Source organism: Primulina eburnea, chromosome 4, assembly GCF_022965805.1.
Source record: "Primulina eburnea isolate SZY01 chromosome 4, ASM2296580v1, whole genome shotgun sequence".
Lineage (NCBI taxonomy): Eukaryota > Viridiplantae > Streptophyta > Magnoliopsida > Lamiales > Gesneriaceae > Primulina > Primulina eburnea.
Window position 1 is genome coordinate 5,810,675 of NC_133104.1, and position 27,487 is coordinate 5,838,161.

Below are 27,487 nucleotides of genomic sequence, written 5' to 3' on the forward strand. Positions count from 1 at the left end.
TAAAGCTAAATTTATAAAAAAAAAGTTGTAAAAAAATAAAAAACTACTGGACAAAAAATATATATTTTCTTTATTAAGTGGCGTTCTATTTGGCCAAAAAAAAATTGTCCAATTGTTTAGTTACATCAGATTCAACCACCGTCTCGTAATTTTTTTTTCAATGGAAATTGGCAACTCCGACGAGAGAATAAACCAAAATAGCAAGATATGGAAATATAATGTATCGAAATAAAAAATTGACAAATTATTGAACAAAAAACAAAAAAGGGTAAAGATATGGACCAAAATTGTATTTTACCAATGTGAATTGGGTTGTGTTGCTATTACACACTCAATTAATTGGACCATGACCCAATTATAGTTGTATGGAAAGCCCATTAGTTTTGCAAGTTTAGACGCCAATTTTATAATTATCTTATTCTTGAGTAAACCCAAATTAGACAGCCAATGAAACCCAAAAAGGGTCCATTATCCATACTCCCAATATGAAGTTTAAATTTATTAAATTAAATCTTCTATTTATATAAATAAATATGACAAAAAGTTGTATGAGACAATCTCACGGATCGTATTTTGTGAGACATGTCTCTTATTTGAGTCATCCATTAAAAAGTATTATTTTTTATGCTAAGAGTATTATTATTTTTTGTTGTGAATATCGGTAGGGTTGACATTCTTACAGATAAAGATTCGTGAGACCGTCTGACAAGATATCTACTCAATAAATATAGCATGACATATCGAAAAAAGATATTTTTTACTCTCAAATTTCATATATTTTGTAGATTATCTCAAGCTTTAGCATTAGATACAAAATTTAGGTTATTTTATACAATTTAAAATTTTGTCAAAGTTTGTGATAAAATGTGAAACATTTTAAATTCGAGGTTAGATTAGATGCTAGATTTTCTTGTTATTACAAAATGCGTAATAATATACGTTCTGGAAATTAACTTTTTTAATTTCGTAAAAATAAATAATTTTTTTAAATTTTCGTACATTCACGCAGACATTTTGTTTTTATTTTTGATTTTTTTTTTAAAAAAGTATGTTAACAATAAATTTGATGAACAACGTTTCATTTCAAAGTAACCATGAAGTTAGCTTCCATTATTTCTTTATTATATATTTGATAAATTCAAATATAATAATTTTAATTTTATATTAGAAAAAAAATAAAACATGAGATAAAATATAAAAATAAAAGAAATTGAACCGTGATATTTCATCTTTTGTACAATATAAAATATTATAGATACATAAGTCATGTGTTTGATTCTTTCAAGAACCATATATCTATACTTTTTGGAGATTGTCAAGGATAACGTGCATGAATGAGAGAAATACTTAATGGATAATCTCTTGATAAGCTATTGTACGTCAAGCTAGGCTACCACAAAAGAGGAACACTAAATCTTAATATCTAAGATCGATCTCAGGACAATGCTGAAGAAAAAAAATAAGACTGATATTTAAGATGATATGAGATTATCAATTACACGTCGTCCTTTCTGGATATTTTTTATGAGATATATATATGATTGTCCATATTTATACACTCTATCATTAAATAGAAGTGCTATTATTATGACTTGTCAATTCATGACCAACTAAATTTATTGTACATCACATATTTGTCTTTGGTAAATTTTAGGCTTCGTCAAACTTGTCCAAATTGATGCCATGGGACACATCCTTTTCTATTTCAACATTAATATACTTTTCCATCCAATAATTCAACTCTCGTAACTAATCAATTTTATCTAAGGCTTCTCTGTCGGAAAACGATGTTAGACATTCATAATCACTCTGAATTATTGTATATGGATATTATTTTATCGATATTGATTGCACTCATAGTCCACTTTATATGTAAAATATATAGAAAATATTCATTGAAAAACAAATTAACATCACTCAATTTCTCGGAATTAAATAATAATTTTGGGAGTTACAATTTCTTGAAGGTTTTTAACTAGTTCTTGGTTGGTTTTCTAGAATATGTCTTTTGCGGGAGGGCTTCACGAATCTTTATATGTGAACAATAAAAAGTAATGCTCTTAGTATAAAAAGTACTTTTTGTTTCATGGATGACCCAAATAAAATATTCTTCTCACAAAATACGATATATGAAATTGTCTCACACAAGTTTTTGCTGGTTTTCTATTGATGTTACAATTTGTGGGGCTCGACGATGGTAACACTTGATTATCATAAGTCAGTTTAGTGACATTATCGAAGTGGAAAACTAATCCAATGTTAAAAATCATTATATTATATAATATAATAAATAATATATTTTAAATTCTAAATACATTACATGTGTATATATAAATAATAAAAGATGTATATATCCAAGTTTAAAATCTAAACAATATACATATAATCAAATATAATTATATATATGTCTGACAAGTCAAACATTTTTTTAGCATTTTCCGAACTAGACATGTGATCGGTTTCCGATCGAACGGACCTTTTTGACGTAAAAATTTCTGAGATGGATGATGTTAAACTTCATAATCAATTATCATCACATGATAGCTTCCTTGAGACTTGAGGATTTTTTTTTTTTTGGGATTTTAAATATATGAAAACGGTGGATTTTGTAGAGTTTATTTAAATTCAAAGTTAGTGAAAAGGATGTAAATGATGAGTATGATAATGATATAGTCTTAATTCCGTGTCCGAATTGGCCCTTCAACATGGGGTCCACTAATAAGTGCTCTAATGGGCCCAGCCCAAGTACTTTCACCACGTTGGCCCATTGAATCCGTACCCTCTGGCATGTGGTTCCATTCTGTTGGGGGCCCACAGCCCATCACATCGACGCGTGGCAGATTTAGTATTAATCCTCGCAATGCTTCCAGCTAGTTATCGGCTGTTGCTCCTCGGGGAGGTTTCAACTGTGAATTGTGTCCGGTGTATATATATATATATATATATATATATATATATATATATATATATATATATATATATATATAAAATATAGGTTTTTTGATAAGATTAGTGTCACACAAGGTGTTTAGAACATGTTCAATAATATAAAAATATTGGTGTAATGAATTTTATTTGTTGATGTTAGCGATGATAACTTCATCTCATTATCACGCGAGAATGATATAGTTGTGCATGGCAAAAACTTGTATGAGACGGTCTCACGGGTCATATTTGTGAGACGGATCTCTTATTTGGGTCACCCATGAAAAAGTATTACTTTTTATGCTAAGAGTATTACTTTTTATTGTGAATATGGGTAGGGTTGACCCGTCTCACTGATTATGATCCGTGAGACGGTCTCACATAAGACTCACTCGTTGTGCATTGATGATATTGAAATATTAATTTTTTTATTTCATTAAATATATGGACATAATGGTATAATTAAAAGAAATTAAAATTATAAATATTATAGAAAAATTAAGAAATATGAAATTTTTAAAAAAAAGTACAAATAATTAAAGAACATTACCTACAACTAAATAAATTATTGCTTAAATCTTTTATGAAGAATTTCTTGTTGCATCTTCTTAAATACTCACGTTGCACAATATTTATGTTTGGATCGTTGATATCTTTCTCTATTATCTGATTTTTTTGCTCCATCTCTTTCATTGCTTGCTTTTTTCTCCTTCATTTTTTGTTTCCTCATCTCTCTTTCGTACTTCTTTGCCATTTGTTCCACAAATTTTGCATATGCTTTCTTGGTATAGCAATCTTCAAATCCTCAATTTCATAAAATTTTGTTTGATCACCTGGCATTTGAAAAACCCAAGATTTTGTAATCATGATAAAATTTTTGTTATTTAAGTGTGCTGAGATTATACAATCTTCGGATATCTATCTCATTATTTAAGATATAATATTTACAAGATTATCTAAAGTTGTGTAGATAATTATATCGTGTAAAATATTTTTGAACTCAAGATTTAAGATAATATTGTGGATATATTTTGAACTTGAGATAATAAAGAGACAACGTTCTAAATAATTAAATAAGAAAAATTGGATATGAACATGTAAAGTTTGATATATAAATTCAAAGTTGGAGAGATTTTTACCAGATAAAGATCTAATATTTGAGATGATATTGAGATAACTGGATAAATATCAAGCAAATGATAATATGATCACTAGATTTGGAAATTCAAGGATGTATATAATTTATAATTTTCGAAATATCCAAGGGATGGATATTTAGATATTTCGAAATATTATCCAAGACCAAGGATAAAAGAATGATAAGTATCCTGTAATGTCCGAGGATTTGATTACCGTAATCTGAAATGATTTGGGTATAATTACCGTAATCTTAGATTAATCTGGGATGATTTCTTGATTTGTAATGCCCGAGAATTTGATTATCGTGATTTGCTATCAGATTAGTGAATTAAATAGATATAATTGTAAACGGGCCACTACGAGACCAAATTGGACAAAGAATATAAATTTCATAAGTTTCGGGCAGAACTAGTGGCGCCCGAGCGGTAGAAAGTGACCGCCCGAGCGCCAATGTGCAATGGAATTATGTTCGGGCAGAATGTGTGGCGCCCGGGCGGTAATTTATGACCGCCCGAGCGCCAGAACTTATCATTGCGGGCAGAACCTTCCGCGCCCGGGCGGTAGAACTTAACCGCCCGAGCGCCGAGCTCGCGCCCGGGCGGTAAGATTTGACCGCCCGAGCGCCAAACCAGAATTGGCAAGAACGAGCCACGTAGATTTGCATGCAACTCATGATATATATAAACGAAATTTTCCTCAGAAAATGATAAAGAAACAAGAAGAAATAGAGAGAAAGGCTTCCGAGGGAAAAAGCTTGAAATCCTTACGCCTTTTTATTTCAATCCGTCCGTCAAATTTGAAATCCGACTTCGGTACCGTGTTCCTATCGTTGTAGGCTACGCGTGGACGTAGGTGTTACTATGTTTTGGCATGTCTTGAAATTATGATGTTGAAAGAATCAGATATGATTCATATATGTTGTTTCTGACATATTAGACATCGTATAATTACAAGCGGAATTAAGAACGGACACCGTATCGAATTGTTATGAATTTCAGAGTTGTATTAGCTGAGTTTTGGTACCAGATTTATACCATTATCAGTTATAAATTAGGGGAATTGATGTAGATTGTTTAATATGGAGATTGTGCAGTTGAAATGATACCGAAATCAATTATTTAATTGGATATGTGTTGATTGAGAATAGAGATTGATAGAAAATGTATCAATGTATCTCTTTCAGATTTGATTGACAGACTTGATATCAACTTCGAGACTTCGACGACAAGAAAGGTATAAACCATGTTGTTTGGGAAGCCACAACTCAAATAAGATATTATTTGAGTTTCCCAAACCAAAATCACATACTAGTATTGTTGTATATATGGTAACATGTTTATGACTTGTTTATAGAATTATATTCAAATCTTGTTACATGAGTTTGCTTTGATTATAGAATTGTATTCAAGCATGTAAGATTATTGTAATATTCAGATATGAATATGAGCATGCTTTGTTACAGGTTGATAGTCATTGCATTTAAGATAGGAGAGTCGTTGACAGCCATTGTCAACTATCTAGATATTCGGTGTATCTCAGCTTAGGAGCAGCCTTGACTCCTATTGCAGTCGTTGATACAGCTCAGACCGAAGTCTAGGAATAAGACGTACAGTCACCCCGAGTGGGAGGGTAGGTGACAACCTTTGACGTCTTATTCACACCGGGATCCCTAGAGTTCTAGTTGAGTCGAGTCCAGACATGGTTTGATTCGCATTGCATGTTTATATGATTGTCATTCATAATAACATGTTTCATGTTTAGATTGATTATATGCATGTATACATGTTTATACTGGGATTTGTTCTCACCGGAGTTTCCGGCTGTTGTTATGTCTGTATGTGTGCATAACAACAGGTGGGGCAGGATCTGGGTCACGCAGAGGATGAGAGATGGACATAGCGTGGTGATCTCGGGCTTAGCAGAAGGACTAGTAGTTGTAACTTTGGCATGTACTGTATTTAATTACTAGTTTGTTGAGAATGGATAGACAAGACATGTTGTACGTTATGTTTGTAATTTAAATAAAGAATTTATGTTTTGGCATGTCTTGAAATTATGATGTTGAAAGAATCAGATATGATTCATATATGTTGTTTCTGACATATTAGACATCGTATAATTACAAGCGGAATTAAGAACGGACACCGTATAGAATTGTTATGAATTTCAGAGTTGTATTAGCTGAGTTTTGGTACCAGATTTATACCATTATCAGTTATAAATTAGGGGAATTGATGTAGATTGTTTAATATGGAGATTGTGCAGTTGAAATGATACCGAAATCAAGTATTTAATTGGATATGTGTTGATTGAGAATAGAGATTTAAATAGATATAATTGTAAACGGGCCACTACGAGACCAAATTGGACAAAGAATATAAATTTCATAAGTTTCGGGCAGAACTAGTGGCGCCCGAGCGGTAGAAAGTGACCGCCCGAGCGCCAATGTGCAATGGAATTATGTTCGGGCAGAATGTTCTGGCGCCCGGGCGGTCATAAATTACCGCCCGGGCGCCAGAACATTCTGCCCGAACATAATTCCATTGCACATTGGCGCTCGGGCGGTCACTTTCTACCGCTCGGGCGCCACTAGTTCTGCCCGAAACTTATGAAATTTATATTCTTTGTCCAATTTGGTCTCGTAGTGGCCCGTTTACAATTATATCTATTTAATTCACTAATCTCATAGCAAATTACGATAATCAAATTCTCGGGCATTACATGATTGATTGAAGTAATTATAGACGGAAAGGAGTAGACTGGGAAAGACGAGAACAGACGCGGAATATATGTGTGAGGATATGCATTCGCGCACATGCGCGACGGATAAGCGCGCACATGCGCGGCATGCCCAGAATCTCTCGCGCATTTGCACGAGTCAAGGGGCGCATATGCGCGAGGGGGGTGAAATGCCGAGGGAGAACTCCAGAGAGTTCGGAGCATATGCGTGATAGAGATAGCGCACATGCGCGTGACAGACATAAGGCTCGGCGCATATGCCCGGGATTGACGGCGCATATGCGCGAGTAGTCGGACAAACGAGACAGTAGGTCTCGCGCATATGCGCGGCGATGGGGGGCGCATATGCGTGAGCACCCGAGAGCACCAGCGCGGAGACCCGAAGGTCTCACGCATATGCGCGGGGGAAGTCACGCATATGCGCGAGACGTGGTTTACAAAGGATGCGCCACTTGCCTTTCATACATGATTGTGTATATATGTATATATATATATATATATATATATATATATATATATATATATACATATATATATATATATATATACACATTGAATTGCTCGAAATCAGAATCAGAACAAGAAGAAAATCGAGAAGAAGGCTTCCGAGAAAGAAAGAAAAATCCTTACGCCTTTTGTGAGAAATCCGTTCGCCCGATTTTGAATCCGACTTCGGTATTGAGCTCCTATCGAAGTAGGCTACAACTGGACGTAAGTTTTGCTACGTTTTGAAATTATGGTATTGTCAGAATCTGATATGATTCATATATGATGTTCTTGGCATGTTAGACATCGTATAATCGAAACCGGACTGAGGAACAGATACCATATGAAATTGTTATGATTTCTAAAGTTGAGTTGAATAAGAATTGATATCCAGATTGAGTGATTATCGAGTATAAGACGGTAGAATTGATATCTGACTGATATGGTAGTACTGGATATATTGAAATTATGACGTTATGTTGTTGAAACAGAATTTGATTGAATTCTGATTATATCCAGTATTGATTGAGTGGTGTATTGATACCGTACCATCGATATTGTGATTGTCAGATTGAGTATTGACAGGCTTTGAGTTCGAGACTTCGACAGGGTCAGAATATCAGAAAGAAAGGTATAAATTAATGTTGTGTCGGGATTGCACAACTCGAGTGAGGTTTGACTCGAGTTTCCTTAAATCACATACTTAGTTTATTACATTGATATTTGTAATTGATGAAATTGATGTTTGTTGTCCATTGATTTATAGCCACTGCATGTAGTGACTACTGAGTCGTTTAGTCATTGGCTGATTCGCCTTGACATCGGCTGATTCGTCTGGTTATTGGCTGATTCGTCTAGTTAGTGACTGATTCGTCTAAACTTTGGCTGATTCGCTTAATTAATGGCTGATTCGTCTAGTTATTGGCTGATTCGCTTAATTCTTGACTGATTCGTCAATTCTGCTGCGGATTCGCCCAGACATTGGATATATGAATTATATCGATGCCGTTTAGGGATTGAGTCATTCCTATCGACTGAGATTCGGTATAATTATTATTATTCAGACATCGGGATCCCTAGAATAGAATTGAGTCGAGTCTGAGACGACACGTTAGTTGAGTCGAGTCTGAGATGACGCGTCAGTTGAGTTGAGTATGATATGACATGTTGATTTACATTTTAATTTCATTCATGTTTGTTGAATTGCTACATGTTAATGATAACTGATATATGCTTTTGTATATGTTTCTATATAATTGCATGTTTACATTATTTATACTGGGATGTATTTCTCACCGGAGTTATCCGGCTGTTGTCTTGTTTTGTATGTGTGCATGACAACAGGTGGGGCTGGATCAGGGTCAAGAAGAGAATGAGAGAAGATAGATAGCGTGGAGATCCGGGCTTTGAAGCAACTTAGGATTCAGCATTGATATATAGTTGAACCTAGTTGAATTCTTGTAGATAACACAAGATTCGTATGTTCATGTTTAATATGTAATATGAGTAAATTACATTACGTTTCCGCTTTGTATTTAAAAAAAAAAATTTAGACCCTGTTTTATAATTGATTAATTAGTCCCAATGATGATTAAGATCATGATTAGCGTCCGGGTCCCCACAACAGGTGGTATCAGAGCAGTAGGTACTAGAACTGTAGATTTTTGAGACTGAGATAGAAGCTAGTGAGCGAGGTAGATTGAATTTTCTTTCCTTGCTTGTGATTGCTAGCATGATTTACTGCTTTGACATACATATTACTTGATTTATCTGATTTGATTGGTAATATGTATTATTGAGAAGGACTCAGCACCGATTCTCGATCAGCAGTAAGATGATCGGAAGAGAGACTGAATTGAAACAGGTTTGTCGGATTGGGTTACTAATCCTTGTGATATTCAGATATGCCTCCCAGAAGAATACCAGAACAGGGTAGTACTTCGAATCCTCCCATGGATGTTACACCGACTCCAATGGAAACCTTGCTGAAGAGGTTTCAGTCATTCAAACCACCCACGCTGAAGGGTACCGAGACATCAGTCGAGTGTGAGAGTTGGTTAGGTAGCATTGAGATGCTGTTTAATTCACTGGAGTACAGTGATGAGCGCCGGATTAAATTGATTGGGCACCAGTTGCTTGATGTTGCACAAAGCTGGTGGGTTACAATGAAGAGGGCCTTTGAGCAGCGAGGTACGATTATTACTTGGGATGTATTTAAAACTGAGTTTTATCAGAGATTTTTCCCAATATCGTACAGAAAAGACAAGGGGGCGGAGTTTGCCAATTTGAGACAGGGTCAGTTGAACATTGAAGAATATGTGACCAAGTTCTCTACCTTGTTGAAGTTTGCTCCACATGTGGCTGGAAATGACGAAGCCGTTGCCGATCAGTTCATCAATGGCTTGAATCTCGATATATTTACATTGGTGAACACAGGACGACCGAATAACTTTGCTGATGCCATGAATAGAGCAAAGGGCGCTGAAGCGGGCCTGATAAGGCAGAGAGGAGCTGAATTTGTTCCTCCAGTGTCGAGACCACAACAACCACCTCCCCGATTCGAGAGTGGCAGTAGTAGTGGTGGAAAGAAAGATTTTCTTAAGGCTAGAGGAAAGCAGTTTAAGAAGCCTGGTGGCAGTTCTTCTAGCTCCAGTGGTTCTCAGCAGAGTTATACTGGCGTTTACTGCGGAAATTGTGGAGGGAGACATTCCACGGAGCAATGCCAAGGAGTACTTGGTAGTTGCCACTTCTGCAAACAACAGGGACATTTTGCCAGAGTATGTCCACAGAGGGGTTCCCAAAGATCCCAGGGAGCCGAATCATTTGGATCAGCGGCACAGTGGAGTAGACGATCAGCTGCTGGTCATTCATTTCAGCCAGCACCATCCCAGTCACAGCAGAGGCCAGGAGGAAGTCAGACAGCTGGCCAGCCTCCTAGACAGCAGGCCAGAGTATTTGCTTTGACCGAGGAGCAGGCTCAGGAAGCACCAGATGATGATGTTGCAGGTAACTGATTTGTTTGATTTTCCTGCATATGTATTAAGAGATATCGGTGCTTCACATACTTTTATTTCTAAGAGATTTGCATTGATGTATGCATTATCTGTCGAGTCCCTATTTACTGTAGTATTTGTTTCTTTTCCTTTGGGAAAAGATCTTGTATCAGCGATTTCTGTTAGATCTTGTATACTACAGTAGGATAAGAATGAGATCGAGTTAGATTGTGTGGTAGATGATATTGTACTGGTGTTCTCTGATTTTGGAACTGCATTACTGATATGGATATGCTGACCAAGTACAGAGCTACCATAGTTTAGTTCCAGAAGATGGTGAGAATCAGACCTAAGATGATCAAGAGATGAATATTGTACGATAAGGATTCTAGATTGTGAATTCTTTTGATATTCGTACTAGCTATGACTCGATTAGTACAGAAAGGAGCAGAGTGACTACTTATGTATTCAGTTGATTTACTGAAGTTGAGTCTATCCTTGGCTGATTTACCAATGATAAGAAAGTTATTACTGTTTTTCCCCAGATAAGACTTCAGATCTGATTCCAATAAGAGAGATTGATTTACTCTGTATACAAATTGATTTAAATTTCGTTAAAATTTGGCCGAATGCAAATTCTTCTTCTACAATAGTTACGATTGTCGCATGATGTATGTGTTGGCATTGTGATGATTCAACTTGATATGAGAGGGAATCCCCAAGTATATGATTCGACCCTTACGCGGTGGGGATGTAACCAGTATATGGCATCGTCCCCTTAGAGGAGTAAAAAATTAATGACTGATAATCAGTAAACCATCAAAAGTAGAAAAATCTCAGTGCCTGGTCAATGTTATGCATCTGGTATGAGTCGTGTTATGCATGATATATATTTCGAATTTTATGCATTTTTTTATGTTCTGCTCGAACAACCCCGTTTACCGAGTGACGACCATATCACTCACCCCTTACTCTACCCTATCAGATAAATCAGAAGAAAAAATAGAGAAAGAAAAATCAGACACCAGTTTTGGGGTTGATAGTGGACGCATAAAGATTTTTAATTAAGAATATGTTGTTATGAGTTTATAATTCAAGTTATAAACGATTCCACATATTTTTAACGTTTTCAGAATTACTATTGTAAAGACGATTTCATTTTTATGATATTTATGCAATAAACTGGTTTTGGTTTATACTGTAACACGAGACTTATTATTTAGCAATTATATAATTGTTGAATAACGCCGGTGTCGACTAACCCTAGTTTCAGAGCGTGACGTAAACACAAACTAAAACTAAGGTTATCGTCACAAGATTTTATCCATAATATGTTTCTTTTCAATGTGAAATATTGCGTAGAATCATGAAAAGAGATTACATTTTCTATACAAACTAAAACGTAAAATACAAAACAAAATTAATTTTAACAATTTCTTGCATAACAACGGAGTGAACGAAATTATAGCAATATTTTTTAGAATAATTTATGAATTCTTTTGAATATAGGACACAATGGGAAGATTAATTCAATATTATTTTTTGAACGAATTTTGAAGATGATATCTGTAAAAAATATATATTTCAAGCTGATCGCAATAAGATATAATTATATATATACCAAGTCTCTTAGAGCAACTCCAACGATGCGCCAAAATGGTTTAAAACACTATTTTGGCGCAGCATTCAATGCTCCAATAGGGTTGCGCTGCGCCAAATTTGCGCAGGGGTCAGTTTTTTTCTGATTTTTTTAATATATATTTTTATAAATATTTGTATTAAAAATTGTAAATATTATAAAATAATAGTATAATATTTATTTTAATAATTATATATTTAATCCTAAAATTTTTTAAAAATATAATTGTTGATTTTTAAGTATTTATTTATATATGTTAATTATTAATATTTAAAAAGTAATTTGATTTAAAAATATAATTGTTGATTATAAAATATTTCTAGTTTTTTTATTTTATTTTTGACATTTTTAACTCTCGTAAATATATAATTGATAAAATATCAGAAAAAACAACAGCAAAATTTTGAAATTAAAATTATAATACTCAATTGAAATACAAATACAAAGATAATACATAATTGGAATTCAAATTCGAAGATAATACATAATTGAAAATTACAAAGATAACAATACGAATAAAAACATAAAAATGAAGTATTTGTATTAATTCGTATTATAAATATTAGAGTTAATATATATAAGAATCAAATAAATAATTTTAACTATTAATAAAAATAAAATTATAATTATAATACTAATATTAACATTAATTATAATTATATTGTTAAATTTATAGTAAACAAAAAGAATATTCTAGGAATATACTTTTTAGGGTAAGATTTGGAGTAAATGAGTTGGAGATGAATGTTATATTTGACGCAGAAACTGCACTATTTTGGTGCAGAAACTGCATTTCTGCACCAAAATAGATTTATGAGTTGGAGATGACCTTAGTACACATACATTCAACTTGGCAGTTTCTGCACCAAAATAGATTTATGGGTTGGAGATGACCTTAGTACACATACATTCAACTTGTTGCAATACATATACATACCTTTAGCCATTTTCATGACCCAAGCTCGTGGAATTGAAGTCTATACAAACAAGATTCTACAAATTTGCTACTAATATCATTACACACACACACACAGTTTATACAAACAAGATGCACGTTGTGGCTCTAGCAGCTTCTGTGTATCAGATTTGGAATATGAGGAATAGAGTCATATTTGATAATGAAAAGCCCGATGTTGATGGGATTATCAATAAGATTAAAATCCAGATTTTCGAAGTATACGTCGAGCCATTGCCATGGTAGACTTCTTGTTATAAGTAGGTTGTATTGTGATTTTACGTTTAAGATATTATCTTTTGGGGATGCCCAATGTATTTGTACACTAATATTTTTTTTACCATTTTAATAAATGTTACATTTCATTAAAAAAAAAGATTCTACATTCTTGCTAATAATATTATTATACACACGCACAAGCACGCGCACACACACACGCACATCTCTCGTCTATACAAACAAGATTATGCCTTTTTGCTAATAATATTACACACACACACACACAAATATTTTAAATGAGCTAATGATATTTTAAAAGCAATTTCAAAGAAAATCATTTATCCCAGTTGTTTTGTTTAAGTGATATATCAATGAAAATAAATTCGAAATCTTGAATTTCATTCTATTAATTTCAAATTCATGGATTTAAATCCGTTTGATTGTTTAGATGAATTTATTTTGAGTGTATTTCAAATTCATATATTGCTAATTTATGTAAATACAATAATAATTACGATAAATTTAAAATAAACGTTCAAATCTATTCTCGAATTTGGGTCAATATATAGTGCAAATACTTTATTCTGAGCACATTACAACAGCTGAGTCTCTTTCTCCCCTATTCTTAAGAATCTTCTTTTTCTTTTTATTAGTATTCTTTGTTCTAAGGGAAAAACGTGGGATTTCAGAGTTCATTACTTTATTCATGGTCTTAGTACCATGTAAAGTGGTGGGCAAGTTGCACGGATTTTAAATACATCCTATTAATTAATATATAATTCTTATGAAAAAATGACATTTCAAATTAGATGACTTGGCGAGTAATTGTTTATATTCTTGAAAACAATAATTCAAAAATCATGGCCAATACTAAATTTGAAATATTAATTGTATATCTTACATATATACGATTTTTGTACAATGTTATGTTAGCAACGAGGAGTTTTACTCTTCTAGTCTAGACCTAGAAAGTATCGTTGAATGAAAAATTGACTCTCAACATTTACGAGTTATTGTGGATTTTTTGTTTTCTACATTCTTGAATGATTTTTATTGTGTCTTTTCTGATCTTCTAAATAAGTCATGTGTTCATTTCGTCAATCCACACATACTCTCAAGATCTCACTCAAACATTCTCTTGTATTTTGTATTGCTAGCTTTTCATTTGGTATCCGTCGAGTTTTGATGATAAAGTAAAAGTACGATTTGAGTTTGTCGGAGTAGTAAATTGATGCTTAATTTGCTTCTAGGTCAACCATTGTACAATGGGAAATATACGTCTGTATTGATCTTCAAGCACCTGGTGGATATGATGAATCTGTTTTAAGAAAATTGTACATTGTTATATAAATATGTTTGTTTCGTTATTTTTCTCATACAAATTAGTTTTGTTGGATTATATTTTTTATGCTATTCTATTATACATGGCAACATACGTGATATTTGAATTGTTCAACTAGAATAATCGATTTAATCTGGACCAAGATTACATTTTAATATTTATAAAATACAAACAATTTAAATATATATTTTTAAGTGATGTGAAATAGAGGTGGTATTGTAGGCCGTAAGAAGACATGCGGAAATTCAATAAATTTAGAAGGACAAACAATGTTAGAGGATTGATTAAATTCACATGATATATAATGCTATATGTATTAAATAAATTGTAAAGTTGTGACACTTGGTACGAGAATGAAGGATCATCAAGGTATATCTATATCTTATGAGCTCGTCATTTAAAAATTCCAAAGTTAAACATATTTGACTTAAACCAATTTTGGGATAGATGACCCTCTTAGAATTTTTATAGAGGAGAGTGGTGAGTGATAACAAAAACATGTTGGAAAGACTCCCGTTGTTATAGTGAAAACAATCATTGAATCTATAATGTTACATAGTGATATTAGAGACGGTCGCTGGCAGGAATACCGGGAAATAAGTGCTATATGAAGAAAAATACTATGAGTCTTGGGGGCCACCTCTTGTACCTGTGGGCAAAGTGCTACATGCACGAGAATCATATCTTGAACCCGTATGATCCACCTCTAAATTGTCGACACTGGTGGATCGATGAGATAGCCGTGGTGAAGACGTCACGTTTTGAAGGAGAAGTGATTGTGATAACCTTGTATTCGAATGAAGAGTTTTAAAAATTTTGATATTTATTATTCATTTCATCAAAGCGTATCTTCTTTTCGAGACCTCATAATTTAAAAACTTCAAAATTAAGCGTGTTTAACTTAGGATATTTCTGAGATGGATGATCCCTGAGAATTTTCTTAGGGAGCATGTGTTATACATCAAAGATAGTCGTTGAATTTGAGGTGCACAAAAACAAAAATAAAGAGTAAATTTTTTTGTTAGACTATCTCACAAGTTTATATTTGTGAGACATGTCGACCCGACCCATACTTGACAATAAAAATAATATTTTTTCACGAATCAAGTAAGATTATAAACGTATATTACAAAATTAACTCGTAAAACTTTCTCACCTTAGTTTTTGTTAAGAATGGAATTTGGACCTAACTCAACCCCAAAAGCTAGCTCAAGGGGGGAGGATTATCCGAGCCAATATATGCAACTCTCAGGTTATTTATTCAACCGATGTGGGACAATTAACACACCCTTCTTACGCCCAGGAATGAACATCTGGAGCGTGGAGTTAACAAATGACCCAATTATGGGCAGAACGGGTGGCCTAATTATATGCAGTCCAACACATAACGGTGAAACTCGGGCTCTGATACCATGTTAAGATTGGAACTTGGACCTAACTCAACCCCAAAAGCTAGCTCGAGGGAGGAGGATTGTCCGAGCCAATATATGCAACTCCTAGGTTATTTATTCAATCGATGTGAGACAATTAACAGTTTTTTCGAGAGATAAATAATATTAATAGCCTATTATCAACAAAGATATGTCATTTGCATGACGTCACGACGATGATTTTTTCCCACAATATCAATTAAAAATTATGAAATAATACTTTTTTAAAAATAAATAACGAAATTCAATCTCCCATATATGTTGACATCTATCAAAATTACATGGAAAAATGTATATTTCTAAAGAAACTGTAAACTAGCAAACATCTAATCCACAATGTTTTAAATTTAATCTCACTATTATTATATGTGTTCTAATTAGCTAATATTTATTTAATTAATTTTGTAAGAATGGGAGTGGGATGGCACTAATCATTCGAGGGCCAACTGCTAATTAAAGGGACGAAAATTGAAAAAAGGGAATTGTTCAACGACCTCACGTGGCAAACCCTGATTGGATGGTTAATTTTTATATTACGCATGAACTGTGCTCGCTTACACAAGCATATTCCCAAGTGTCTTAAAAAGCATCCCAACCTCCATAAAAAGCCAAACCCGTAAAAAAAAAGGAACCAATTTTAAATTATTAATAAATTAATTAATGATCATAATACATCTTTTCCTTAAAAGTTGCAAGCAAATGATTCAAAAAGCAAAAACAAACGTTTATTTTAATTGAAGGATAAATATTCTTTACTGTAATAATCGCAGTTGTTTATTTCTACCATATTAACAGCCTTGAACGGCGCTGCAGTACACCTTTTGTTGTTTTTAAGGTAAATTTTCCATTCTTTTTTGAGCAGAAATTTCTATTCTTAAACACAGATTTATGTTTTCTAAATTCAAAATGCCAAAAATAGATGGATTTTAAAGAATTATAGGTTCATTCAAATTTCAATTTTCCATGTATAAGTATAATATAATAGTAGTATTTTCTGTGAATAATAATAAATATTAAAACTCCAAGATTTTTGGCTGGCGTGGGGTTAGTTAAGCTCATATGTGAGCTGGATCCACGCTTAACTCATCGAAGTGACCCACTGACAAATGAAAAAAAATAAATTTATAAAGAATTAAATAAGTATAAAAAAATAATCCCATAAATTTTAGTTGTGAACATCAAAGAAGCTTACTTTATGGTTGAGCCATTTTTCTCCTTGTTATTCTCTTTAATCTACAAACGAAGTTTGAATCTTGATAAGCTCCCCTATCCCCTCAATAATTTCTATTGGTTGTTTCTCGGGTTTTCATGACCTGCGAATAAATCTTGGTTGTAACAGTTATTTTTAGTAATTTCCCCTTTATGGGTTTTGTGGTTTACATGCAGTCAGTTGGGTAAGTTTTATCAATTTTGAAGAAAATATGAATCTTGGAGCGAAGCCTATGTCTTTTACGTGTTCAAGTTCTCCATGGAAGTCCAACAATGGTGTTTCAGAGCAGTTTCCGGTTGGTCTGAGAGTACTTGTTGTAGACGATGACCCCACTTGTCTGAGGATCTTGGAGAAGATGCTTAGAAATTGCCTCTACGAAGGTAATATATCTATACATATATTTACACAGACACGTATATATAGCATTAGCAACAGACACGCAGTGTGTGTGTGTGTGTGTCTGTGTTCTTTGTTCATTAGCAATTGACAGTCTATGCCCTGCTTCTATTGTTCAAGATTTCCCCCCTGCTATTTTGTTTTAAAGTTAAAAATCTTTGATTTTTTTCTGTTGTAACGACAGATATTTTGTGGGAATTTGATTTCTTTTCATATTTACTTTCATTCTTGACATGGTGCTGTGTGATTGAGCAGAGGAAGACTGGAGAAGGGTTGTCGAAATCATGTAATTTGTGCTTATGGTTTTCGATTTTTGAGGGAGGAGAGGAGATGGTTTTTGACTTCAGATTTTATGCATTGAGGTCAAGTTATGGCTAAAATTATCACATAGTTTTTTTGTGTGGTAATTTTAGGTAATGTTTTTTAGTCCCGAACCTATGTAATATAAGTTATTAGGCTTGCTGTTTGTTAGATTTTTTGGCCCGGAATATGTAATTACGTAGGTTTAGGACAAATCTTTTTCTTCCTTGTCTGATTATTATTATTATTGTGATGTCCAGTTACCAAATGCAATAGAGCGGAGATTGCGTTGCAGTTTCTTAGGGATAACAAAAATGGCTTTGACATTGTTATAAGTGATGTCCACATGCCAGACATGGATGGTTTTAAACTCCTAGAGCATGTAGGACTCGAGATGGACTTGCCAGTAATAAGTAAGCGCTCTAGAATCATTTTTGGTTCTTTCTTTCGGCTATCGGTGATTGAGTTTTTTTTGAGTCCTGGTTTTGTGGTTTCTTAGTGATGTCGGCAGATGATAGCAAAAATGTCGTGATGAAGGGTGTGACTCACGGTGCTTGTGATTATCTAATTAAACCGGTTAGTATGGAGGCGTTGAAGAACATATGGCAGCATGTGGTTCGGAAGAAGAAGAAGAACGAGTGGAGAGATAAGGATTTTGAACAATCGGGAAGTGCCGGAGATGATACAATGCATCAAAAGCCTTCCGAAGATGTTGAATATTCGCCTTCTGCTAGTGAAGGGAATTGGAAAAGTGTCAAGAAAAGGAAGGAGAAGGACGAGGAAGATGAAGGTGAAGATAGGGATGAGGCATCTACCTCGAAGAAACCACGTGTTGTTTGGTCAGTTGAGCTTCATCAGCAATTTGTGACTGCTGTAAATCAGCTTGGAATCGACAGTATGAGTTGTTTATCGCTCTCTTTTCTGTTTCCTCAACATTGTGCTCGTTTTAGTACTTCGATTTGTTTTCCTAATTCTTCGTTACAGTTTGTTTCCTTGTTATGCAGAGGCTGTTCCAAAGAAAATATTGGAATTGATGAATGTGCCTGGCCTGACAAGAGAGAATGTTGCTAGCCATCTTCAGGTCCGACAAACCATGATTTGGATTTAATGTTCCTTTACTTAATTGTGCAGAATCTGAAACTTATATTTCAAATCTAAGCAGAAGTATCGGCTATATCTAAGAAGGCTGAGTGGTGCATCACCTCACACGAATGGATTTGGAAATGCTTTTATGGGAGATGCAGCTTTTGGGTCTATTTCTTCTCTAAGTGGCCTCGATTTTCAAGCTCTTGCTGCTTCAGGTCAGCTCCCACAGCATAGTTTTGTCTCGCTTGGTAGGGTTGCAGCCAAGCCTGCCATATCTTTGCCCCCAGTCGATCAAAGAAATATTTTCAGCTTTGAAAATCCTAAGTTAAGGTTTCTGGAGGGACAGCAACAGCAAAACAATAATGGGAAACCAATAAACTTACTTCATGGGATCCCTACTAACATGGATTCGAAGCAGCTTGCCACTTTGCACCAATCTGCACAGGCAAGACAGAATAAATCAACACCGATCGTCATGTCCCAGGCGATTCCTAGTGGTGTATTGGAGAGAAGCAAAATGGAAGGTGTTCATGGACCAGCATATACTTCTGTAGATTTCTCGAGGATTCAGAGGACGGAGTCAGCAGCCAACAACTTTTCACTTGTGAGTGATTCAAGAAGCTCGTGTCTCACTTCTAAAGGGATGACCCAGAATGAAGTTAACTCAGAAACTAAAGAACCTAGAAGCGTTTTCCTCAATGAGCAAAATATTGACAGAAACCATAATTGGGGATTGCAAAATGTCGGGTCTGCCTTTGAATCAGCACAACTTTTAAATTTACCAGGCATACTGGACGTATCGGCATCAGTTCTAATTCCACCTGGATATTCTTCCAACCAGATTAACAAGGCAGCCTCTTTCGTTGGAAGCACCCCAAATATGGGTCAGCAGATAAACTCATCATTGGCTAATAATCCCTTAGTAATTAAGGCTGAAAAGCTGCCTGAAATGGGCTTTCAGAATGTACTTTTTACCGAACAGTTGGGCCAGCAGGATCTAATGACACTTTACAAACAGGTTTGCTTTTCCCTAAATAAATTTTGATGCTTCGATTTACTAGTTCATGATTCTTAATCCATATAAATCTATCACATTACAGCAGCAAGCAGGCATGGAACCAGTGGAAAGCGAGTTTGGCTTCGACGAATATCACATGGATAATCTTATTGTGTAGCTCCTCCCCTACGTATATAGATGCCATCACAGACGAAAACACACTCTAGAGCTTGTGTTCCATAATTGTGTTTTATTTCCTGTCTCATGAATGTTGCACGACACATGTGTATTAAATTTACGTCATTCTAAACATGCGTGATTCATCTGCAACATGAGATAAAACAACAATAGAAACTCAAGATACATGCCGTTGAAACTGGTTGAACAGCGTTTTGTCATGTTTCCTGAGGTAGGATCATGATATTTTTTCTGGGTTTTTTGGTTTCTATTGTAAGAAAATATACATGTGTGTGCATGATATGCAAAGTTCAATTGTGCAGTAATAGTTAGTGGCATTCTAACTGCAAAAAGTTTGTCCACTAAAAGAATGAAGTTGAAATTAGTAGAATGATTATTAAGCATGTGATTAATAAAATTAATATTTTTGCTTACTTGCTTGAGTTTTTTTTTTTTTTTTTTTTTGTGGCATGGTAGACCTGGACATGTTAATTATGATACTATTCGTAGACTAATTAACATGAAATGAATTTTTGCATTCCAAATTGATAAACAACACAAATGTGAAACTTGTGTTAAAGCAAAACTAACGAGATCATATTTTTGAACAATTGAAATAAATAATAAACCTTTGATCTAATTTATAGTGGTATATGTGATTTAAAAAGTGTGCAAACAAATGATGAAAATAAGTATTTTATTACTTCTATTGACAATAACAATAAATTTTGTTACTTGTATCATCTTTAAAGTAAAGATGAATTAATTGAGAAATTTGTCAACTACAAGAATGAAGTTGAAAAACAACTTAGCAAGAAAATTAAGTTTCTAAGAAGTGATGGTAGAGATGAATATGAATCATCATTTACTGAGTTTTGTGCTCAACAAGGTATCAAACACGAAAGAACTGCACCTTATTCTCCGTAGCAAAATGGCATTCCAGAGAGCAAGAATCGCACCTTGAAAGAAATGATGAATAAATTGTTATTAAGTTTTGGTTTACCGCAGAATATGTTAGGGGAAGCTGTTTTAACAACAAATTATCTTTTAAATAAGGTGCCCCAAAAGTAGCAAGATAAAAGTCCATATGAGTTATTGGAAACGAAAAATTCTTTCCTACCAACACTTGCGAGTGTGGGGGTGTTTTTCCAAGGTAGCAATTTTCACTACGAAGAAAGTAAATATATGACCAAATTTGTTGATTGCATTTTCTTTGGATATGCTCAAAAAGTAGCATTTATCCTTTTCTTTTACATGAATATCAAATACCTGATATTCACAAGAAGATCACATGAGACAATTAAAAAAGAAAAGAGGTTAACCATGAGGTTGAATCTAGACGAAGTAAGAGAGCTAGGACAGAAAAATCATTTGGTCTGGATTTCATCACTTTTATGATGGAGAGTGACCTCTAAGCTTCAAAGAAGCAGTGAATTCTTCTGAGTGGCCTCAATAGAAAGAAGCTATCAATTCTGAAATAGAATCTATTTTACAAAACTATACATAGGAATTAGTGGATCTTCCTCCGAAAAGCAAACAACTAGGTTGTAAATGGATTTTCAAATGGAAAATGAAATATGATGGAACCATAGATAAATATAAATCTAGATTGGTAATCGAGGGTTACAATCAACGTGAAGAATTCGATTACTTCGACACTTATTCTCATGTAACAATAATAACCTCTATTCGTGTGATACTTGCAATTGCCGCATTGCGGAATCTTGAACTACACCAAATATATGTAAATACAACTTTTCTACATGGAGATTTATAAGAGAAAATTTACGTGAAACAACCTGAGGGATTTCTGCCACTAGGCAAGAGAATAAGGTTTGCAAACTAGTTAAGTTTCTATATGGCTTAAAACAAGCACCAAAATAATGATATGAAAAATTTGATAAAGTCATGATGGAAAATGGATTTAAATGCAGTGAATAAGACAAATCTGCATACATAAAGAACACTGAAAATGGTTATGTTATTTTATGTATTTACGTAGATGACATACTTATTATTGGTATGAATGATAAGATGATTAAATCCACCAAGAAGTTGTAAAACTCAAGATTCGACATGAAAGATTTGGGATTAGCCGATGCGATCCTTGGAATTAAAATTCATAGAACATCATAAGAGCTAGTTCTAAGTCAATCACATTATGTGGACAAAATCCTTGAGAAATTCAATAAAAATGACTCTGCATTGGCTACAACCCTGATAAATATAAGTCAAAATCTATCTAAGAATCGAGGTTAGAGTATCTCTCAATTAGAATACACTCGATTCATTGGATGTATGATATATTTAATGAGTTGTACAAGACCAGACATAGCCAATGCAGTAAGCAAATTGAGTAGATTCACTAGTAATCCAAGAGTTGAACACTAGAAAACAAATAATTTTGGTAATGTTCATAAAGTGACATAACACAATTTTGCATTGATACTTTGAAAGGATGTAGCTGAGTTTGTATCTTGTTGTATAGTTTGTCAGCAAGTCAAGTCAGAATGTATGAAACCAAGAGCATTTTTGCACAATTTTGAAGTTCCTCAATGGAACTGGAGCACGTGGCTATGGATTTTGTCATGCATATGCCACATACATCTCGTCACTTTGATGTCATTTGGGTAGTTGTCGATATATTTTCTGAATTGGCTCACTTTATTCTGCATGAAAGAACTTATTATTACAAGAACATGACTAGTTTATATATAGAGAATGTAGTCATACTACATGTAATTCCAGCTTGCAATAGTCTCATATCGTGATCTTAGATTCACTTCAAATTTTTGGACTAGTTTTCAAAAAGAAATGGTAAAAAAGTTGCGATGAGTACTGCTTATCATCCTCAGACAATTGCTCAAACAGAGCAGTACAAGATGCTCGAGAATTTACTTCGAGTCGTAGTTATGGATTTCAAGAAAAGTTGTCAGGAAGCTTTACCATTAGTGGAATTTTCTTATAATAACAGTTTTCAAGTGACTATTGATATGATTTATTTTGAGGTTTTGTATGGCCGAATATGTCGATTACCTTTATGTTGAAATGAGTTTGGTGAAAAACAATTGACTAGACCTGAGATTGTTCAAGAAATACACGATAAAGTTCAGTTAATTCATAATAGAATGAAGAATGCACATTATAGTTAAGCTAGCTATGCTAATAAATGTCGTCGACATCTAGAATTTCCAGTTGAAGATTTTGTTTTTATGAAAATTTCAAAATTTAGGGGGATTTGTTCGTTTTGGTATGGGAGGGAATTTGTCACCATGATATGTTGGCACTTGCCCTCATCGGTTGAGTTGCCACGGTCGTTATCTGGCATAGACGATCTGTTTCATGTGTCTATGTTGTGTAAGTATGAACTCGATCCATCTCATGTGATTAAGCCTAATGAGGTTGAACTTGACCCCTTTCTCTTGTATTCTGAGTATCTGATTTGCATTCTAGATCGCAAAGATAAAGTTCTTCGTAACAAATATATACCACTTGTACGTTTGAGTTCAGTGGTCGAGAAATAAGGTAGAAGAATCAACTTGAAAAAGAGAGGAGAAGATGAGAGCATCATATTCATATATGTTTGATTCTTAGTATTGAGTTGTTGTATTTGTATCGTGTGTAAGATATACATCTATAAAAAAAAATTTTGAGAATGAAATTTTTTAAGTGATGGAGAAATATAACACCCTAGAATTATTTATTATGTAATTTGGTATCATTAGAAATAATTATTAAGTTGCTTAATTATTATTTATGCCAAATAAATTCATAAAATGTATTAAAAAATATATTTTGAAATATCAGATATTTAGACGATATAAAATAAATATAAAGTTTAAATAAAACACAGTTATTAATTAAATGCATAACATAGATAAATGAGAATGAGTTACTATTTTCATTAACCAATTTAATTTAAATATAATAAGTATACATACACCCATTCCCATTTGAAGGAAGAAGAAAGAAAACTCATCTTCCCCCATTTTCGTCACCACCTAGAGCATCTTCAAGACTGCATTTTGGTGCAGCTTTAACTCCTCCAATGGGGGCTGCGCTATTTCACCAAAATAGCGCAGCCCCCTCCTCTGCGCCAAATTTGGCGCATGGGTTTATTTTTTATTTAATTTTTTAATTTTTTATTTGTATTTATTATAAATATTTGTATTAAAAATTATAAATTTTATTTAAATAATAATATAATATTTTATTTTATTTTTTAATAATTAGATATTTAATCATAAAAAATAAAAAATAATTGTTGATTTTTAATTTTTTTTATGTTAATTATTAATATTTAAAAGCTAATTTGATTTAATGATTTTTAAATAATATAATTTAATAAAAATACAAAAAAATAATATAACAATATAATTCATAACTAAAATTGAAAAAGATAATTGAAATACAAATGTAACTTGAAACACATAATTCAAATACAAATATAAATACAAATACAATAATCGAAAGGAAAATACATTTAGAAGATAAACAAACTAGATAATCAATAATCCGGTAAATTTGATTTGGATCCTCCAAAATCACCCAAATATTTTCCAAACGTGTCAACATCTTGTTGTCCGTGTCTTTCTCTTTTTCACATAATTTTTGCTCGTTCAATTCGAAATATTTCATGCATTTCTGGATCGTCCAATTGTGCTTAAATCTATGTACAGAATTCTATTATCCTCTTGAAGGACATCAAATGCCATTTCTTGTTGTCGAGTTTCAATTTTCGTTTGTTGATTTTCCAATTTCAATTTATCATTTTGCAATTTTAGTATTTGAATATCATAATGTTGATGAAATTCGGTGGAGCCCTTTTCTAGTATATTCATAAGATTGTGACGTCCTTGTTTCATCGTAGATAATAATTTTGAAATGTTATCATCTTTTTTTTTGCCTCTTTAATGTAGCTTTTTTAACTCCAATAGGTCGCTCCGATGAAGTGACACCTGCATTTTCATCACTACTTAAATTAATTGAAAAGAAGTGTAATCCAAGAAAACCTGATATAGGAGTCTCTGGTGTCTGAGCTTCTGACTGTGACGAATCCAATTTTGTGACATGAATTTTAGGAATTGAACTCGATGGATTGATGTCAGTGGAGAATTTTTTCAATATCTTTCACAATATGCCACACATGATCAAATTTTAATCCTTTACTATGATTAGAATCTTGCATGAACAGATCTTTTGCTCTATTGAACTGCACGAAAATACACGACTTGTATAAGAGTTTAAACTAGTAAAGAAAATAATCTATATAAAAATACTTATAATATCCTCTTCAGATGCACCACTGGTTTGAGAGTTTCAATTTGACGAATTCATCCTCTCCATCTTCCAATGTGACGGAGTACAAATTTCATGCGACATTGCAATGATCTTTTGTTACGTAACTGTAGAGAGTTTGGTTTGGTGATGTTGTAAGCTTCTTCGACACGAGTTCAAAACTGGTCTTTGGATTTGTAGAGCCCAAATTCAGTACACGTATAACCCGTGCATTTATTTGATTCGTTAAATCATTTATTTTAATTTAAAATGAGTTTACCCATGCATAATTTATTTAAATGCATTATTTTAATAATAGTCATGTTTATGTGATGCACGTTAAAATGTTTTTCGAGTTTCATGTTTCAGGCGTTTATTCGAGGCGGGATTGAGGAAAAGACCCGGTGACGAGTTTTGGCAATTTAAAAGTGTGGTATTTTATTTTAAGTTATAGTGGGGCATTTTAATTGAATTATGAAGAGTTAGTATTTTAAAGCCTAAGTTGTTGTGTAGTGAGTTTTAACATTTTAAAACTTTTAAAAGTTTAGCAAGGTTGCTTGTTATTTTTAGGGACTTGGCTTGTAGTGAGGATTAATATTTTTATTCAACCATTTAATAGCTTTTTTTTAGTTAACATTTTAAATTGTGTAATTAAGCACAAAACTCACGCACACATTACACACTTTTACACACACATGTCACGCCTAAACACACACACAAGTTTCATTCTAGATTTTTATTATTTTCAAAAGAGCAAAACCTAGGGTTCTAAGGTCTATAGCAGCCGCCCCCTTCCCTTTAGATTTCCTGCAAGATTTCGTTGCATTTTATTGCAAGAAAACGGTGCCACGTTCGTCCCGGATCAACCTCGCTTCTATCTCCGCTTCGGTAACGTCGTTCGGTAACGTTTAAGATTCAAAAGGCACGTATATTTTGTTCTTGATGCATCGATCTTGTCATATTATGCGTGGTGTTGTTATTTATGCCAAAAATATATGTGTGATGCGTAGGAGTTTGAGCAATCGTGTTTAGATCAAATTTGAAGCGATTTTGAATCACCAAATTCACGTTTTTACTGTTCTGGCGAAAACTGCGATTTTTCGGTTCATATTTTGAGAAAACTTTCAACTAGAAAATTGTAGAACTTTTTGACGCCTTAGATTTGATATAAAATTCGAGATTTTTGGACAAACATTGAGTGAGTTATGACGTTTTTCGTGAGACTGCTCAAACTGTAATTTTCAGAAAATTATGTTATGGATGTGTTTCTTGAAGTTTTATGTTGCAGGCTTCGTTGGGGATCGACGGACGATTGTTGCTGCGTATAGGTACATTGTTTATGACGTTGAGATAATTTATGGGTGTCTCTGTTGTGTCGTTAGGCACCGAGTTAAATTAAGCGTCGTAGGAAGGAAATTGGTACCCACATCCGATTTGTGTTGTTGTTTGTGGATCGTGACTTTTGGGGGTTAACTTTAATGCTCACTTGGGTTTGATATAATACCTTAGTGTTCTAAGAAGTGTCTCGTGGTGAAGTTCATAGTCCGAGGAATCGAGTCTAGAAGATTAAGCAAAAACATGTTCAGAACTTCGTAAGTTTCGACCGACAGTAGCCACACGGACCCGGACACGGACCATGGCACGGGGTCCGTGCCTTTGTTCCCTCAGCAGTGTCTAGGACCCGAGAGTACACGGACCTTCCCACGGACCCATGCACGGGGTCCGTGCCCTTCCTCCTTTGCGATGTCTTTTCTTTCCAGAGTCTACACGGACCCTCATCCGGACCCCGGCACGGGGTCCGTGTCTACCCTTCATTCCGAATCCTTTTACCCGAGTCTACACGGACCCCTATACGGATGTAGGCATGGGGTCCGTGTCATTCATAAATTGGGGGAAATTATTATAGCATGTTTGAGGTTTGATGTCAGAGTTTAGTGCAAGGGTTATCAAGGTCGTGTCACGGGAAATTTTAGAATGTTCTAAGAAATGATTGAGCTTGAGAGTAAGTTTGATAAATACGTCTAAATTATGCAAGTTAAGTATGTGAATTCATGTTAGTATGTGCAGCAACGGCCCCGATCGAAGTCCAACGAATCCCTCAACGCCAAGTAAGTATGTAGACGTGCAAGAAAGAAAATATTTTAAGTTTTTGAGGTATGCTAAATGTCTTGTGACC

The 27,487-nt window shown here is 33.9% G+C and overlaps 1 protein-coding gene across 2 annotated transcripts; it reads left to right on the forward strand.

Annotated features, from left to right (window-relative positions):
• The first annotated feature begins 17,028 nt into the window (after nt 1–17,028).
• On the forward strand, nt 17,029–20,253 carry LOC140830782 (two-component response regulator ARR1-like). Of its 2 annotated transcripts, none has more exons than XM_073194260.1 (6): nt 17,029–17,458; nt 18,035–18,187; nt 18,274–18,669; nt 18,779–18,855; nt 18,937–19,878; nt 19,964–20,253. In XM_073194260.1, the coding sequence occupies exons 1-6, from the start codon at nt 17,290–17,292 to the stop codon at nt 20,033–20,035; spliced, it is 1,809 nt and encodes a 602-aa protein (XP_073050361.1). In that variant the 5' UTR covers nt 17,029–17,289; the 3' UTR covers nt 20,036–20,253. The 2 variants fall into 2 exon arrangements, with proteins under 2 accessions (XP_073050361.1, XP_073050360.1); XM_073194259.1 differs by having other exon boundaries at nt 17,030–17,458; nt 19,961–20,253.
• The last annotated feature ends 7,234 nt before the right edge of the window (nt 20,254–27,487 follow it).